This window comes from Pocillopora verrucosa, chromosome 13 (genome assembly GCF_036669915.1).
Source record: "Pocillopora verrucosa isolate sample1 chromosome 13, ASM3666991v2, whole genome shotgun sequence".
NCBI lineage: Eukaryota > Metazoa > Cnidaria > Anthozoa > Scleractinia > Pocilloporidae > Pocillopora > Pocillopora verrucosa.
In genome coordinates this window covers 11083176-11097877 of record NC_089324.1, presented here as the reverse complement: position 1 = coordinate 11097877, position 14702 = coordinate 11083176, and the positions used below count along the sequence as shown (strand labels likewise).

The window sequence follows — 14702 nt, the reverse complement described above, 5'->3', positions numbered from 1 at the left end:
CACAAGAACCGACTCACGTAGCACATGGACCAGTTCGTACAGATTAGTTTTCTTTAGTTTTTGCTCGCGTTTAGGAAAGTATGATATTATTACTATTATTATTCTAGTTTAAAAGGAATAGTTTATTTTATCACGATTAAAAAAAAAATCAGATATGTAACAAGTATTTTTTTTTCATAATGAACTTACCTTAAGTTGGCATTTTGAATTCGTTTTCAAGGTGCGGGTGTCACCTGGACAACCCACACGTCCTCGCCTGTAATTAGGTTTAGTTACTAGCAATAAATGTTTGTGTTGATGCGTGTCTGAATTTACCGCAACGTCACAATCTTGCTGGGCAACCATGTGATGATTCTTGAGCACGTGCTGTATTCAAGATGGTGGTGTTTTCCAATGTTTCAACCGTGGTGATGTGAACCTTCGTTCGAAACAGAATGTTTCCACAGATAAAACAACAAGAGTTAGAACCATACTGTTACTGATATTACGATTTTTTTTTTATTTTCGTGTTCTATTTTAGGATTACTATCTCCGTGATATCAAACGACAGCGAAACGAACAACCTGAGTTTCACCAGTCAACATTTTACGAGTTTATTCCATGCGATTTACTTAAGATGTTACTTTTCTTCAAGTTTAAACACTCGATAAAATTTCGGGCGATATGACTTAGGATTTCGGGCGACATGACTTAGGATTTCGGGCGACATGACTATGAATTTCGGGCAACATGACTTTGGTTTCGGGTGCCATGACTTCAGGCGACTTGACCGTAAACCCACTCAAAGATATGTCTTTCGATCGATTGTTAGTTCACTATCTCTCACTCTCTAAGGAATCTCTTTCAATCGATTGTTACGTCAGTATCCCACGCGCTCTCAGAAATCTCTTTCAATCGATTGTTTCATCAGTATCTCTCGCTCCTCAAGGAATTTCTTTCAATCGATTGTTTCATCAGTACCTCTCGCTCTCCAAGGAATTTCTTTCAATCGATTGTTACGTCAGTACCTCTCGCTCTCCAAGGAATTTCTTTCAATCGATTGTTTCGTCAGTACCTCTCGCTCTCCAAGGAATTTCTTTCAATCGATTGTTACGTCAGTACCTCTCGCTCTCCAAGGAATTTCTTTCAATCGATTGTTTCGTCAGTACTTCTCGCTCTCCAAGGAATTTCTTTCAATCGATTGTTACGTCAGTATCCCTCGCACTCGCAGGAGTCTCTTTCAATCGATTGCCGTTGCGTCAGTTTCTCTCGCACTCTACGGAATTTCTTTCAATCGATTGTTTCGTCAGTATCCCTCACACTCATAGGAGTCTCTTTCAATCGATTGTTACGTCAGTATCAGTCTCGCACTCTAAGGAATTTCTTTCAATCGATGGTTCTCGAATGGTTACGTCAGTATCTCTCAGACTCTCAGGATTCTCTCTAATTCTATTGTTACGCTAGTATTTCGCACATCACCGTACAGGTCATTTTTACAGTTATGAAAGTGTTCCTTGAACTCTTAAGTACATGGTGCATAGAAGGACCATTTCACACTTTATACAAATGTTCCTTGCACTCAAAAAGTACTGATTGCCTGAAGACCATTTCCCAATTCATTTCAGTGTTTCTTGATGTTTTGTTTGCTTGTTTGCGAAAAGCCAATGTGTATTGAAGAGTCTGCACGAAAAACCATGATTTGTAAGAAAAAAAATTGTGTTCAGTACTGTAATTTATAAAATGACTGAAATACTACGAACGCTCTAATTGGTCAAAATCATATTATTTACTGCAGCAGTTAACCAAAGTGGCCAGAAAGTGCGGCAATTGCTGAAGTAACTCGAGGCGGCGTGGCTGAGTGGTTAGGATTCTGGTCTTGTAATCTGGTGGTCTCGGCTTCAAGTCCTCCACCCTGCCATTCACTGGATTTGTTCTTGCCCCGAGTTCAACTCCTCCGCTGCACTGTGTAAGTAGCCAACTGGTCTGCCTCCTGCCATTGGGATTTTCAAGCATTCTAGGTTTGATTCAGTCATTGTAAACCGCTATTAGATAGCGATAGAAATAACGCTATACAAATAAACCATTATTATTATTACAAAGATGACTGATATCACTGTATGACCCATTGAGAAGCGTCCACCCGACAGTCTTCACTTCATAAAACTACCAAAGAGACTTTAAATTTGCAGTAAAACAGTTTATTTACCTTTTTATCTATGTAGTTCATCTCTTAAATTAATAAATACTTTTCTCTCAAAAAGCATATTTTTGTCTTCAGTATTTCTTAATTTATCATTCTATCACTATATACACCTACGTTATAGCTGGGACTATGCCTGAAAATCTCGCCAGTTTGCTTTCTGGAAGTTCATGTGAGCTGTTGACTATCGGATAAAGCGCATGTAGAAATAAATACTGCTCATGTTAGAGTCATAAATAGTCGCTTCATTAATCCTTTGAAACGAGATAAATAAAATGTATGTTTTTTTCGAACAAGATTCCCCTTAAGAGAAATGTCTTAAAATCTGGTTGCACTGTGGGGTCATAGTATAGCACAGGCGCATCACTCGACTGCGACTTCAGCTGCTCTCAAACACAACTGTTTTCCCCTCACTATTGTGATTTAGCGATTTTGATTCAACACACTTGATGGAATCTTTCACAAAACGAGCAAATTCAAGGCGTGACTAATGAGGTAGGAGAGGGAGGGGAGGGAGAGGAGCAAGGTCTTGTGAGCAAGTAGCTGATTCAATGTCAAAAAAAAAATTATAAAAGAAATAGCCTGGAGGCTTCTCCCCATCCTCCTCCTGCTTCATTCCTAGTTATACGTAGCTGTATATATAAATGAATGTGGGGGTAGAGTGTACCTTGGCATAAAGTGCTCAATGCTGTGGTAGCAGAGCTAAGTATACATAAGTTAAAGAATTAAAGAGGACGCATCGATTCTCTGTGACTCTTATGTATAGCTGTGTGTATATATATAATTATATATATATATATAGTTTACATCAAACAAGAAAGTTGAAAAAGATAAAGTTGCATATTTGTAGTTCACAGATCAGCGCGACAAAGATTTGCATGCTGAGAAGGGTAAGCAGAGCAACAATCTCCTTGTACGTACGTGTTGAGAATAGTTTAAAACTTGCTTACTCTTAAATCTTTATGTCACTATAAGATTCTTCAACATCGTCGAATCGTTAAGAAACGCAAAGAGCCTGATTCCCTCTAACTTCTTGCACAGACGTTTCTGTTTGACCACCGCTGGCCACTCGAGCTGCCGGCATCCGAGATGATGACCAGCAATTACTGCTGACAAGTTTACACAGAACTCCACTAGAACCTGCTCCATAATCGCAGAAAAACCTAAAAATATGGATGAAAACATTTCTGATCATCCACTTCAAGACGCGCATCAAGGCCAGAAACATCGAAATAATCGACAGTAAACCAACTTTAAAGAATCCTTCCTAGATAGGAGTTAGATCACACGAGAGAGGGGAAAGAGATTAACGACAAAACCAGGAGAAGTATGCACCAAACGAATTCTGTGGCTGATTTGGTTGTTATAAATTCAATTCAAAATTCGTTCACGGTATAAAATGTATGAGACTGGAGATTTAATCCTCGTTGCTGGATTCTCATCACTAAAAATTATACGATGAGCCGAATGATACAGCACTTCCATCGGTTCTTTCTTATAATATATGGGAGGTCAGACGCCTAGATGACGTCAACAGTAACAGCATTTTGCGTTTCTATGATACAAAACATATAGATTCCCTGTAGTCATGGGTCTGTGCAGTAATAGATCACAGAAGACGTCCGAATGTAATAGGAATATCTGTGATCACATTTGGTATCACCTGTGATCTACAACTAAACAGATGCACGCCAACATGGCGTCTATTTTTAAAGTGTTATGCAGTCTAAAAGGGCCTTTTTTTCTTTACCAAAACCTATGAAGCTTCAGTCTCCTCAACCTACAACGTATCAAGCAAGAAGCAAAGGAGAACTGACTTTGATTTGAGCACCGCATAACAGTTTCAAAATCCAAATTTACAACAAAAAAGTTTTCGCGTTGCTGTGCTTTTGTTCAGTAATAGATCACAGACGACGTCAAAAAGAGATAAAAAAAAAAAAGGGGCACACAATGTGCAGCCGGGTGTGTCACTGATGTTCTTATCTATTAAATCAGCCTGTCATGTATATAACTAATGGTTAAAGCGTTGTAACACTGTACCTGTCACGTCTGACAAACTTCACGTCATGTCTCTCGTGACGCAAATAGCGTAGCCATCCGACGTACCACAAGTGGTGCACCTACGTGTCAGTATAAATACATTAAGAGATACGTTAATATCAAGGAAGCAGTGATGACTGATTAAGAAACCAGTCAAAGGTAAAATATGTAATCGACAGCACTGCATCTCTAACATGAGACCTCAGCAACTGACCGTACAATATCATTGGAGATTGTGTTCACCCAAGACTATGGTGGCTAAGTAACAGAGCTCAGTGAATTCAAATAGATTTGGAATGTTTATGATCGTTTACTAACTACGTAATCGACTAAATTTATACTAAATACGGAATCTTTCTTGTCTGATAGACCGCTGGACTAAGTTGATGACTGAGTCACTATCCAGCAGAAAAAGATTGAGAGGTAAAACGATGGGGAGGGTGAGTAACATATTCTGAACTCAGCTAAGATTGGTAAATTGGTGTTTCAAAAAAAAAACGGCAGAGCGCTAAGAGATAGAAAAGGGAACATAAAATAAACGGCATGGCGCTAAGAGATAGAGATAAAATAAACGGCAGGACGCTAAGGGATAGAAAAGGGAACATAAAATAAATCAATAAATAAATAAACTCCAACCCATGAAGTAATTTTCGCGTATGCATTTTATTGTTGATCTCTTTAACGAGCATTTGCTTTTTTGTCAAGATGACACCTTACGCCTTAAACGTCTGTCTATCTTATCAGCTGTTTTCTGAATAATGTATTGATAGTGTTAGGAAAAGTCACATGCTTAACACCTTTGAGTATGCTCACCTGTAAAAATCGTGCATCGGATAGCATGTGTTACCAGACACTTGATACAAACAGCGACAAGACTCTTTAGCTCGCTCAACTTCTCTTCTGTTACCGCGTGCTTTGTTATCTGAGGGAGGAGAGAGTAGTAATCATTAGTGCCAGAGGATGTAACAGTGATAAACGGGTGGGGTAGGGGTAAGTCAAACATTATACTTACTTCTAAGTTTGGGCTCGACACCAGTGGCCAGACAAATCCCGTCAAACCGGTTATTGAAGACTTCGTTTTCTTCTAGAACTCCTCCTGAAAAAAATAGGGATGATATGATTTTTTTTCAGTCTATAATAAGGAGATTAAACAAGCAGGAGTTGACTCAATTCGGGTCAATTGGAGAATCGATGACAGTACGAAGAGGCCATTTTAAAGGTTGCTGATGAAACTATATATTGTTACTCTGTCAAAAGGAATATTTTTGATGATTTGCAAATTCAAGATGAATTTTATTACCAAGAGTCAATTCTTTTCAATTTCATAAGTGCACAGATCTAGAGAAACAAAAGTGATAACAAAAATTCATGGGTGGAGCAAAGGGAGGTGAGATTTTCTAAAGATCATTCAATAAAGAGTGATGATAGTGAAGGAGTTATGTTGTTCACCGGCACTGTTTGTTATCTCAATTCCCGCGACACCGCCATCAAAAATACGGTTCCTTTTCAGCACAGGAAAACTTGCTGTACTGATAAGCACACCTGAACAACAGAGAAGTGCACAGGATCATTACATTGTTTACTAAAAATACTGACTGACTTATTGTAAACGGTTCATCAAAGATTTTGAGTGAGAGTAATTTTCAATTGAGTATCGTAAGTAGTCCTACACTGCATTATGTTTTCTTCAGTTCGCTGCCATTAGTCTTCAAAACTCCCGCCATCCTCTTACTCTATCAAATACAAAACTAACACCAGTCGCAACAGGCAAACCCGCTTTTCCTTGCCCTTTAAGAAGTTTGCTTGTGTTCTTTTTAAATTTGATCGGTTCTTTACATCACTTCCATTGCGTTTTTTCTGATTGGTCGTTTTCAACACTTTGGCTTTGCCAAATGATAAACAGTGTAGTTGCCCATGTCAAGTTGGAAAATGAAATTGTGGAATGGACTAGCTCAATTGCGAACAGCTTAGCACTCATTTGCAATACAGTATACAAACGGTGTTCCGTTGCGTCAAATGGCTCAGGGTAAGGTCGAGTAGCACAGCGTACGCACAAACAATGTAGCGTTTCGTGAAATGGCTCGGCATAATGTAGAATGGTACAGCGTACACACATATGGTGTAGCGTTGCGTGAAATGGTTCAGCGTAATGTCGAATGGTACAGCGTAGGTACCAACGATGTAGTGTGGCGTGAAATGGCTCAGCGTAATGACGAATAGGACAGCGTAATGTCGAATGGTACAGCGTGCACACAAATGGTGTAGAGTTGCGTGAAATAGCTCAGCGTAATGTAGAATAGTACAGCGTACATACAAACAGTGTAGCGTTGCGTCAAATGGCTCAGCGTAATGTCGAATGGTACAGCGTACACACAAATGGTGTAGAGTTGCGTCAAATGGCTTAGCGTAATGTCGAATAGTACAGCGTACACACAAATAGTGTAGCGTTAGGTCGAATAGCTTTACAGAATATCAGACGCTCCATCTGAACATTACATTGCTTTGTATTACTTAAAATATTTCGATGTTGTGGCGAATCGTCGAGCTTGCTTGTGGCGTGACGTGATGGCCATGCCATTCCTTTATTAGCTATACTTTTCTGCAGCTGATCCTTAAGCCATCTTTGTATGTGCTGATCTATTTGGCATCCTTGTATTTTTGGTGGTGACGGCCGCCAAGGCTATCTCGCCGAAACCACCAAAAATACAAACCGCAAATGTAACAACGATCTGCTGGGGGCATGACGTCATCGAATGTGAAGACTGGCGCGAAACCATCACATGGAGTAGTTACTGCATTGAATAGTCTTCACTTCGCTTTGCCGTAAAGCAGAGCCAATTCGGTAAGTTTCTCCTTTTTTTCCCTGCCGATATTGCATTTATTCGTTGTCATTCATGAAAGCATCAATTAAAATAGCAACGAGACTGAATTCTAACACGGTTGCCGGCCTCCCGGTTTACCCGCGTTTGTGGGCCTGAATATGTTTGTAGTATTAAGTAGTGTTATGACGTGCATTAAATGTCTTTTTTTTCTCTGACTCACGCTTACTTTCCAACGAGAGTTCGACTTTAAAGGCTCTTTGAACATTGGAGGAGTACGCGAGAAGATGAATTTTGTGTGTGCCCTGGACGCCATGGTAAGAAAACTGATATCCTTGATCTGTTTTGACATTTTTCAATCAAACTGAGTGATATCGGAATGCTTTAATTGGTGTGCCGGACGATAAAACCAACTCGGAAAAAAGGTTGCTTTGGCCAACACCACATGTTTGATTGAAAAATGTTAATACTGGTTAAGAATATATGAAAGTCATATATTTGAACTGCGGATAAAGACGTGAATGAAAGTGATCCTCGCAGTAATATGCACTACTTAGGCAGTAGTGAAAATAAGGCCGGAAAAAATTCAGGCCTGTACGGGATTTGAACCCATGACCTCTGCGATACCGGTGCAGCGCTCTACCAACTGAGCTAACAAGCCAACTGGGAGCTGGTCATGATGTTGGTTCTAAATAAACCCGTGAAGTGATGAAAAATAAACGGTTAAGAATATATGAAAGTCATATATTTGAACTGCGGATAAAGACGTGAATGAAAGTGATCCTCGCAGTAATGTGCACTACTTAGGCAGTAGTAACCATACTAACATCATGACCAGCTCCCAGTTGGCTTGTTAGCTCAGTTGGTACAGCGCTGCACCGGTATCGCAGAGGTCATGGGTTCGAATCCCGTACAGGCCTGAATTTTTTCAGGCCTTATTTTCACTACTGCCTAAGTAGTGCACATTACTGCGAGGATCACTTTCATTCACTACTTAATACTATGAACATTCAGGCTCACCAACGCATGCAAACTGTGGTAGACCGGGAGGCCGGTAAACCGTAAAAGAATCCAGTCTCGTTGCTATTTTAATTAACGCTTTCACGAACGACAACGAATAAATGCAATATCGGCGACTGAATTGGCTCTGCTTTACGGCAAGGCGAAGTGAAGACTCTTCAACACAGCGACTACACCATCTGATGATTTCGCGACAGTCTTCACATTCGATGACGTCATGCCTCCAGCAGATCACTGTTCCATTTGCGGTTTGTATTTTTGGTGGTTTCGGCGAGACACGTCACGCCACGAGCAAGCTCGACGATTCGCCACAACATCGAAATATTTCGTGTAATGCTAAGCAATTTAATGTTCAGATAGAGCGTCTGATGTTCTACAAAGTTATTCGACATAACGCTACCCCATTTGAGTGTACGCTGGACCATTCTACATTACGCTGAGCTATTTCACGCAACTCTACACCATTTGTGTGCACGCTGTACCATTCAACATTACGCTGAGCCATTCCACGCAACGCTACACTGTTTGTATGTACGCTGTGCCATTCGACATTACGCCGAGCTATTTCACGCAACGCTACACCGTTTGTGCGTACGCTGTGCCACTCGACATTACCCTGTGCCATTTGACGCAACGCTACACCGTTTGTGTACTGTATTACAAATGAGTGCTAAGCTATTCGTAATCGAGCCAGTCCATTTCACAATTTCATGTTCCAACTCGACATAGGCAACTAGACCGTTTATCATTTGGCTAAACTATTCATGTTTAGGGTGCTCTGTTTCATGAAGGAAAACTAAACCGTCTAGAATTTGGCCATGCCATTACTTTATTAGCTATTCTATCCTGCAGCTCATCCTTAAACCAGCTTTGTATTTGTTGATCTATTTGACATCCTTGTATTTTTGGTGGTGACGGCCGCCCAAAGCAACGTCACTAACAAAAAAGTTTAATGAGCAGGACAATGGCTGTGCACGTGCTTTATAAATCTTTGTACATTTCTTTGAGTCCTCTGCGAAACATCAACGTGAAAAGACCAAACTTGGCGTTGCCTTGAGAACGTGAACGACGACGACTAATTGTTTAAATTTCTATTTCTAATGTAACGCTGTGTTCCATATTCAGTTTCGAAATAGTTTTGACAAACCAAATGACTTCATAGTATCGCGAGATTCGCAGGTAAAATATAAGTTCATTTTTTAACCGACTTTGTTCACGGCGTCGCCTTAAACTCCCTACTAAACTAACAAGCCCGTAAAGCTGTTCTGTTTATATATTCAAAATGGAGGTTTCGAAAAGTTGTGAGAATTATACAAGAAAACGAGAAGCCAAAGAAACAAAATGGACTGGTCAGGTTACCAGAGCCTGCTTCCATTTCAATAACTTTTGATTTTAGAATATGGCTCCTGGGCCGTTAAGTTATCGGGACTTTTGAGAAACGGTCCCCAGGTCAGGTATTCTCTTCAACAATGATTGACCCGTTCATTTTCCTGGAGTGACTCGAAACTAACTTGTCCTTGGAACAACATATTGTCCAGGACAAAGATAGGAGAATAGAAAAACGGAGCAGCTTGAAAGTTTCATTTCTACCACTAAATTTACAAAGAAATGTGTTGCTCATAAGAGGGAGAAATAATTAAGATAAAAAAGGTTTAATTAGCCGTGGTATGTCGAAAGGGTTTAAGAGTACACAATTCCAGCCCCAATGAATCCCTAACTCTACACGGCACGTTCCGGTCCAAGACCTTAAATAAAGAAAGAAATCAAACGACTGAAGCGAAGTAGTTTTCTTTCTTGGTTTGTTTCTGATTTAAGGCGTAATAAATAAACAAATAGAGGACGGCGATATGAATTGCTCAGAGCCAAGGCATAGTGTGTTACTTTTTTAAATACTCTACCTCCGTTGTAGGCCAGAACGCCACCATTCTGTCTTCCCCAAATCTTATTTCTTCTGATACAGGGATTGCTGCCCGATCTACAGCAAGGAAAGTACACAAGACATTTCATGATAAGTACACGAAGTTAGTAAAATAGAAAGCTCGTTCGAAGTGAGAGCTGGTTTATCTCGCAGTTGGTCTAAAGGCTCAGTTGACTTAAGCGCCACACAGCGGTGTGAGGCCGTTTGAAGCTTGCTTCATTGAGCTTTGCCCGAAGTCAAGCTCCCAAGTATGAGTGGGACAAATAACTGAGGAACAGAGAGGGGGAAGGAGAATCCCTGTCTCCTCACATTTCTCCGTTTCTGCAGTTCCTCCCCACTGAAGAGCCATGTCAGCTGTCTCACTGCATGCTCCTTCATTAACAAACTCGCCTAAGGTTTCCTTCCATAACGTTTTGACGCTTTACCAATATATGGAGAATCGTAGCCTATATACTTCACAACACGCAAAAAGGCAACAATAATTTGGGTTGCTCGCAGTTTTGTCAGCGTCCACATTCGCATAGTTTTATTTTGATTTTGCAAACAAGTATGTGCTCATCTTTTCTTTAAGGTAAGGTACCCCAACCTACTTCAAAGGAGCAGTATATTTGGAATAAATTAGCGACAGTAACAATCAAAAGAAATGGCTCAGAACGTAATACATCGGCTGAAAAGACAGACTGGACACTTGACGAAGACAAGTTTATCACCTTAGTGACACTGGCATTATAAATTTATATAGAACTGAGTTTATCAACCATGGGGAAAAGCTTAAAGTGAATAAATTTCTCAAAAATAAGATTTAAAAGTTTGCTTTTAAACACTTTGCCTTTTAAAAATATTTACGGGACATTTAAGAATTCACGTTTCATTTTAAATGACGTAACTTGATTGTGACAAGCTTCAGCAATTTTTTTAAAATTGAAACTAAGTTAAAAAGTTATGAAGCCATCATAGTAAGGTCAGTCAAACGAAACATGTTTGATAAACGAATAGAAATAAAATTAGTTTAGAGGATAATGTAGGCAAGTTAATTTGATACTTTTTTAATTTAAGATAAGCCTTTCATTTAGTAATTACGGTGCGCTTTTTTATGTTTACTTAGTTTAAAAATTGGGACGTGTTTTTTACAATTTCAAACCGACCACACCGGTTGAACTCGATTTAGCTTTGTGCTTTACCCTCAAGTGCAGTTGTTTGTCCCCAGTCCTAGGATGTGCGTCAATTTCTGACGGTTATGGCTGAATTTTGTCTCTTCGTGTCCTTTGGTTATTTAAGGTGCAGAGTGTTAGCGTTACACAGAATTGTTTGCTTGTTATGTCCAGTTTAGGTACGCTCAGCTGCAAGCTAAAACATAGAGAGAGTGCATAAGCTCCCAAGGGAGTTCATCAAGACAAGTATTCTTTCTATTCATTTAGATTCAATATCAGTTTCATCTAATTTAAAAATTCGAAAAGAACTCTTATTTATGTTGATTTCAATTGTTCAGAGCAAGATTAAGCAAATCCTAAACAATAACAATTTTTAATGAAGTTGTCTTTTAAACATTTAATGGCATTACCATCGGGAAACTATAATCTGTTAATATACGTAGCTAATGTGGACGAGTTCTACCTGTTTTCCACTGTGGATCCTGTTGTTTCTGAGTGTGGGTGTGCTTCCTATACGCAAGGGAAAGCAAAGAAGAACATCAGTGATGGAGACTTTAGATGGTTTCCATGCAGGCATTATTTTCATTGCAGTGTTTTAGGAATACTTTCCAGTTGAAATTCACCAGTCTGCACCAAGTTATAGGATAAAATTACGTACTCCGAACTAAACTCTTCCATGACCTATTTTATTAAGTCAGCAAGACGCAGGAGTAACCACCCCCACACCCGCAAAAAAAAATTTGCAGCACCGTCCTCCCCCAGCGTACTTTTCCAGTTTAATTGTTTATACCTGTGGTTATCCACACACCAACCAGGGTGTTATTGTTGATTTCGTTGTCCTCTATGAGTCCCGTGCCTTCCTCGTGCTGAGAATTAAATCGACGACATTCATCGTAAGAGAAGCCGGTAAATCTGATCCAAAATCGCTGTTTTTGTCATAGCGGCACACAAAAGGAGAAAATACCCTTTTTTGTTCGTGGTTCAGAAATGCAAGTGTGCACATCCTGGATGAAGAGGGATCTTTGTTGAGTTATTTTGATAGGGCTACGCAGCGATACAAAATATCTGTTTGGGTATTAAAAAAAAACCCGACGAAGGCAAAACTAGAACAAGAAGAACAAATGTAACAAAGGATGGAGAAGATTAACGCGGATTGCCAAAGACAAACTCGCAGAACAGGGCACAAACGTAGAATTATGAATGATTTTTGATTAGTTCTTTGAGAACATAACTCACAGATGACGTCAAATTGTAATAAGAACAACAAAGTCGCACACGAGACGCAGCCGAGTGTGCCACAGACGTTCTCATCACATCTTGACATCTTCTGTGATCTATTACTGTACAGAAGCACGGCAACTTAAATCTATTTGTTTCATATGATAAAAAACAAAATGCCGTATATTTTGACGTCACCTTTGTGTCTATCCTCCAATAGGTGATAAGTAAGACCCAATAAAAAAGCGAGTACAATCCAGCTCATCATGTAATACAATATCAATAGTTTCCTGCACTGGCCTTTTGTAAATACTTACCACATAAATTCCCCCGTGAAGTCCGCTGTGTATTCTGTTGCAACGAACAATAGGATTACTCTTAGTTCTGATCTGGATTCCGGCCAGTGCATTGTCTGAACGTGGAAAAACCAAAGAACATCTTGAAAAGTTACCGAAGAAGTTTCACAAAATCCGTCATATGAATTGTTGTAGTATCTATCAGTCATGCCAGTGAGTTACCTGAAGAACAACTTTGGATTGAGTGTCAAGAGTTTTACAAAACTGCACTAGTTTCCCTTTGCTGCGCGCTGTGATTGGTCGTTAAGAGAGGTTGTCAGTAATTTTCGAGAATCCGGCGACAGAAGCAAAAATTCAACTTTTTGTTTATTTGCTCCAAAAGACCCTTTTGGTGAATCGTTTTCAAAAATAATATTCAAAAGTTCCAGCGAGTTTTTATTTTGGAAAAAAATACGAAAGTTCGAAATTGGCAAAAACGTACCTAATTTGGATAATTTCTATTGGGCTTTTAGTGCATTTTCACAACGCTCGTACAAGACAACGAAAAATTATCTTGGATTTATTTTTTCATAAGTTGTTTTTCATCCCTTGGAGTAGCTTTGCAACTATATTTCATCTCCAACTGAACTTTCTTTCGTTTGTAACCACCCGCGTAAAGTACACTATCTTTTCTATTCCGTTTGTACGCTGAATTTTGCTATATTTCAGACGACCATAACATCGGGGGTATACGAATGTACATAAAATAAAAGAGCTCTTTTCAACGAGAAATTCTTCGTGTTTATCATGTAAAAATATTATTTTTGGCCCGTGAAAAGCGAGCGCGCCAGACCAAACTATACAGCGTGCATTTTCACGGAGTTAGGCCATTTTCTTGCTGTACTCCTACTGCAAATCGCACGCTATTGGGACAAAACTCGACGTGTTTGGTCTCTACTTCAGTTTTGATTCATTTAAATATATCAACTTTTTAACTTAAAAATTAACCTACCTTCATTGTTAAGTGAACAAACCACCATTTCAGGTAAAGTTTTTAAGTTGATTTTTCTCCAGTGCTAAATAAACAAATCGCTGTTTACAAAGATACCAGCTCTGTCGACGTGTTTTTAATTGAAAAATCGATGGGAAAATGGTAGCGTTCGCTAAAATCAGGAAATAGGGCACTTGTACAAAACCAAAACATTCATTAGTCTACAACTTGATTAATTATTATCATTATCGCACAGTTCACAATAAGGAAACTGTAACAGGAGGAGATTTTAAATTCACATGTCGCGTGCTTGTTGACGTACAAGTTCCCGAGTGTAACAACTTCGGCTTTTCCAGAACGCGGATGACGGGGAACTCTGCCCCCTTATTTGATAGGAAATATTAATAGCCTCATAAAATTCATTAACTGCGCCACGTTTCCAGAAAATAAGACTAGAAAATGGTTTTTCCACTTTCCACCATCAAGAAATTCCACGTAGAAATAGTATTTGTAGCCTGACTGCTTGACCTTTCATGATAAGTAAAAATTGTTTTTCTTTTTTTCTTTTTTTTTAAGAAGACACCTCCAGAAAGTTCTTTATCCTTCTGTCATCTTGTTTGCCTGTTTTTTGACTGCAAATATCATCTGCATTTTCCATTATTTTCGCTGACTGTCATGGCCTTTCCTGCGTGCACGTGCGAGCAAGTTCATATACAGCACTCTTTCGAGTTTCTTTGCGTGGTGTCGGGCATAAGTGTGTAGGTCTGGCTCAAAAGATATCTGCGCGCTGCAACACTGGTTTCTATGTTTTCTCCTTTTCCTTTATTTGCATTTTTATTCTCCTCCTTGCATTATCACACATGTATGTATTTTTTTATTCCCTCGGCGCGTTCCCTCAGATTTGGAAGTAGGCTATGAAAAGTCAATATTGACCAGAACTGAAACCTTTTCTATCACTATTTGTTTCAAAGAACCCCTGTTATTTATAACTTTATTTCTCAAGATAATATGTTTTTATTTGCCATTTACTTCCATTAGTACATGAAACTGGGTCCCGATAAGTTTTTTTGTTTCGTGACTCCCAAAAGCTG

At 39.3% G+C, this 14702-nt stretch overlaps 1 protein-coding gene and 1 long non-coding RNA gene across 2 annotated transcripts in view; both read right to left on the bottom strand.

Annotated features, from left to right (window-relative positions):
• Positions 1–2171: 2171 nt before the first annotated feature.
• The window catches only part of LOC131768334 (F-box only protein 11), an 81758-nt gene continuing 69227 nt past the window's right edge, over positions 2172–14702 (bottom strand). The window contains 5 exon segments of the mRNA XM_066160711.1: positions 2172–3342; positions 4220–4259; positions 4262–4299; positions 5033–5141; positions 5232–5315. Of these exon segments, the coding sequence (XP_066016808.1) occupies positions 3177–3342; positions 4220–4259; positions 4262–4299; positions 5033–5141; positions 5232–5315 (437 nt within the window). The 3' untranslated portion in view covers positions 2172–3176.
• On the bottom strand, positions 10007–12369 carry LOC131775055 (uncharacterized). The gene is made up of 3 exons (XR_010716073.1): positions 11918–12369; positions 11591–11637; positions 10007–10033 (listed from the first exon to the last, which is right to left on the bottom strand). It is a non-coding gene; the product is annotated as an uncharacterized lncRNA (long non-coding RNA).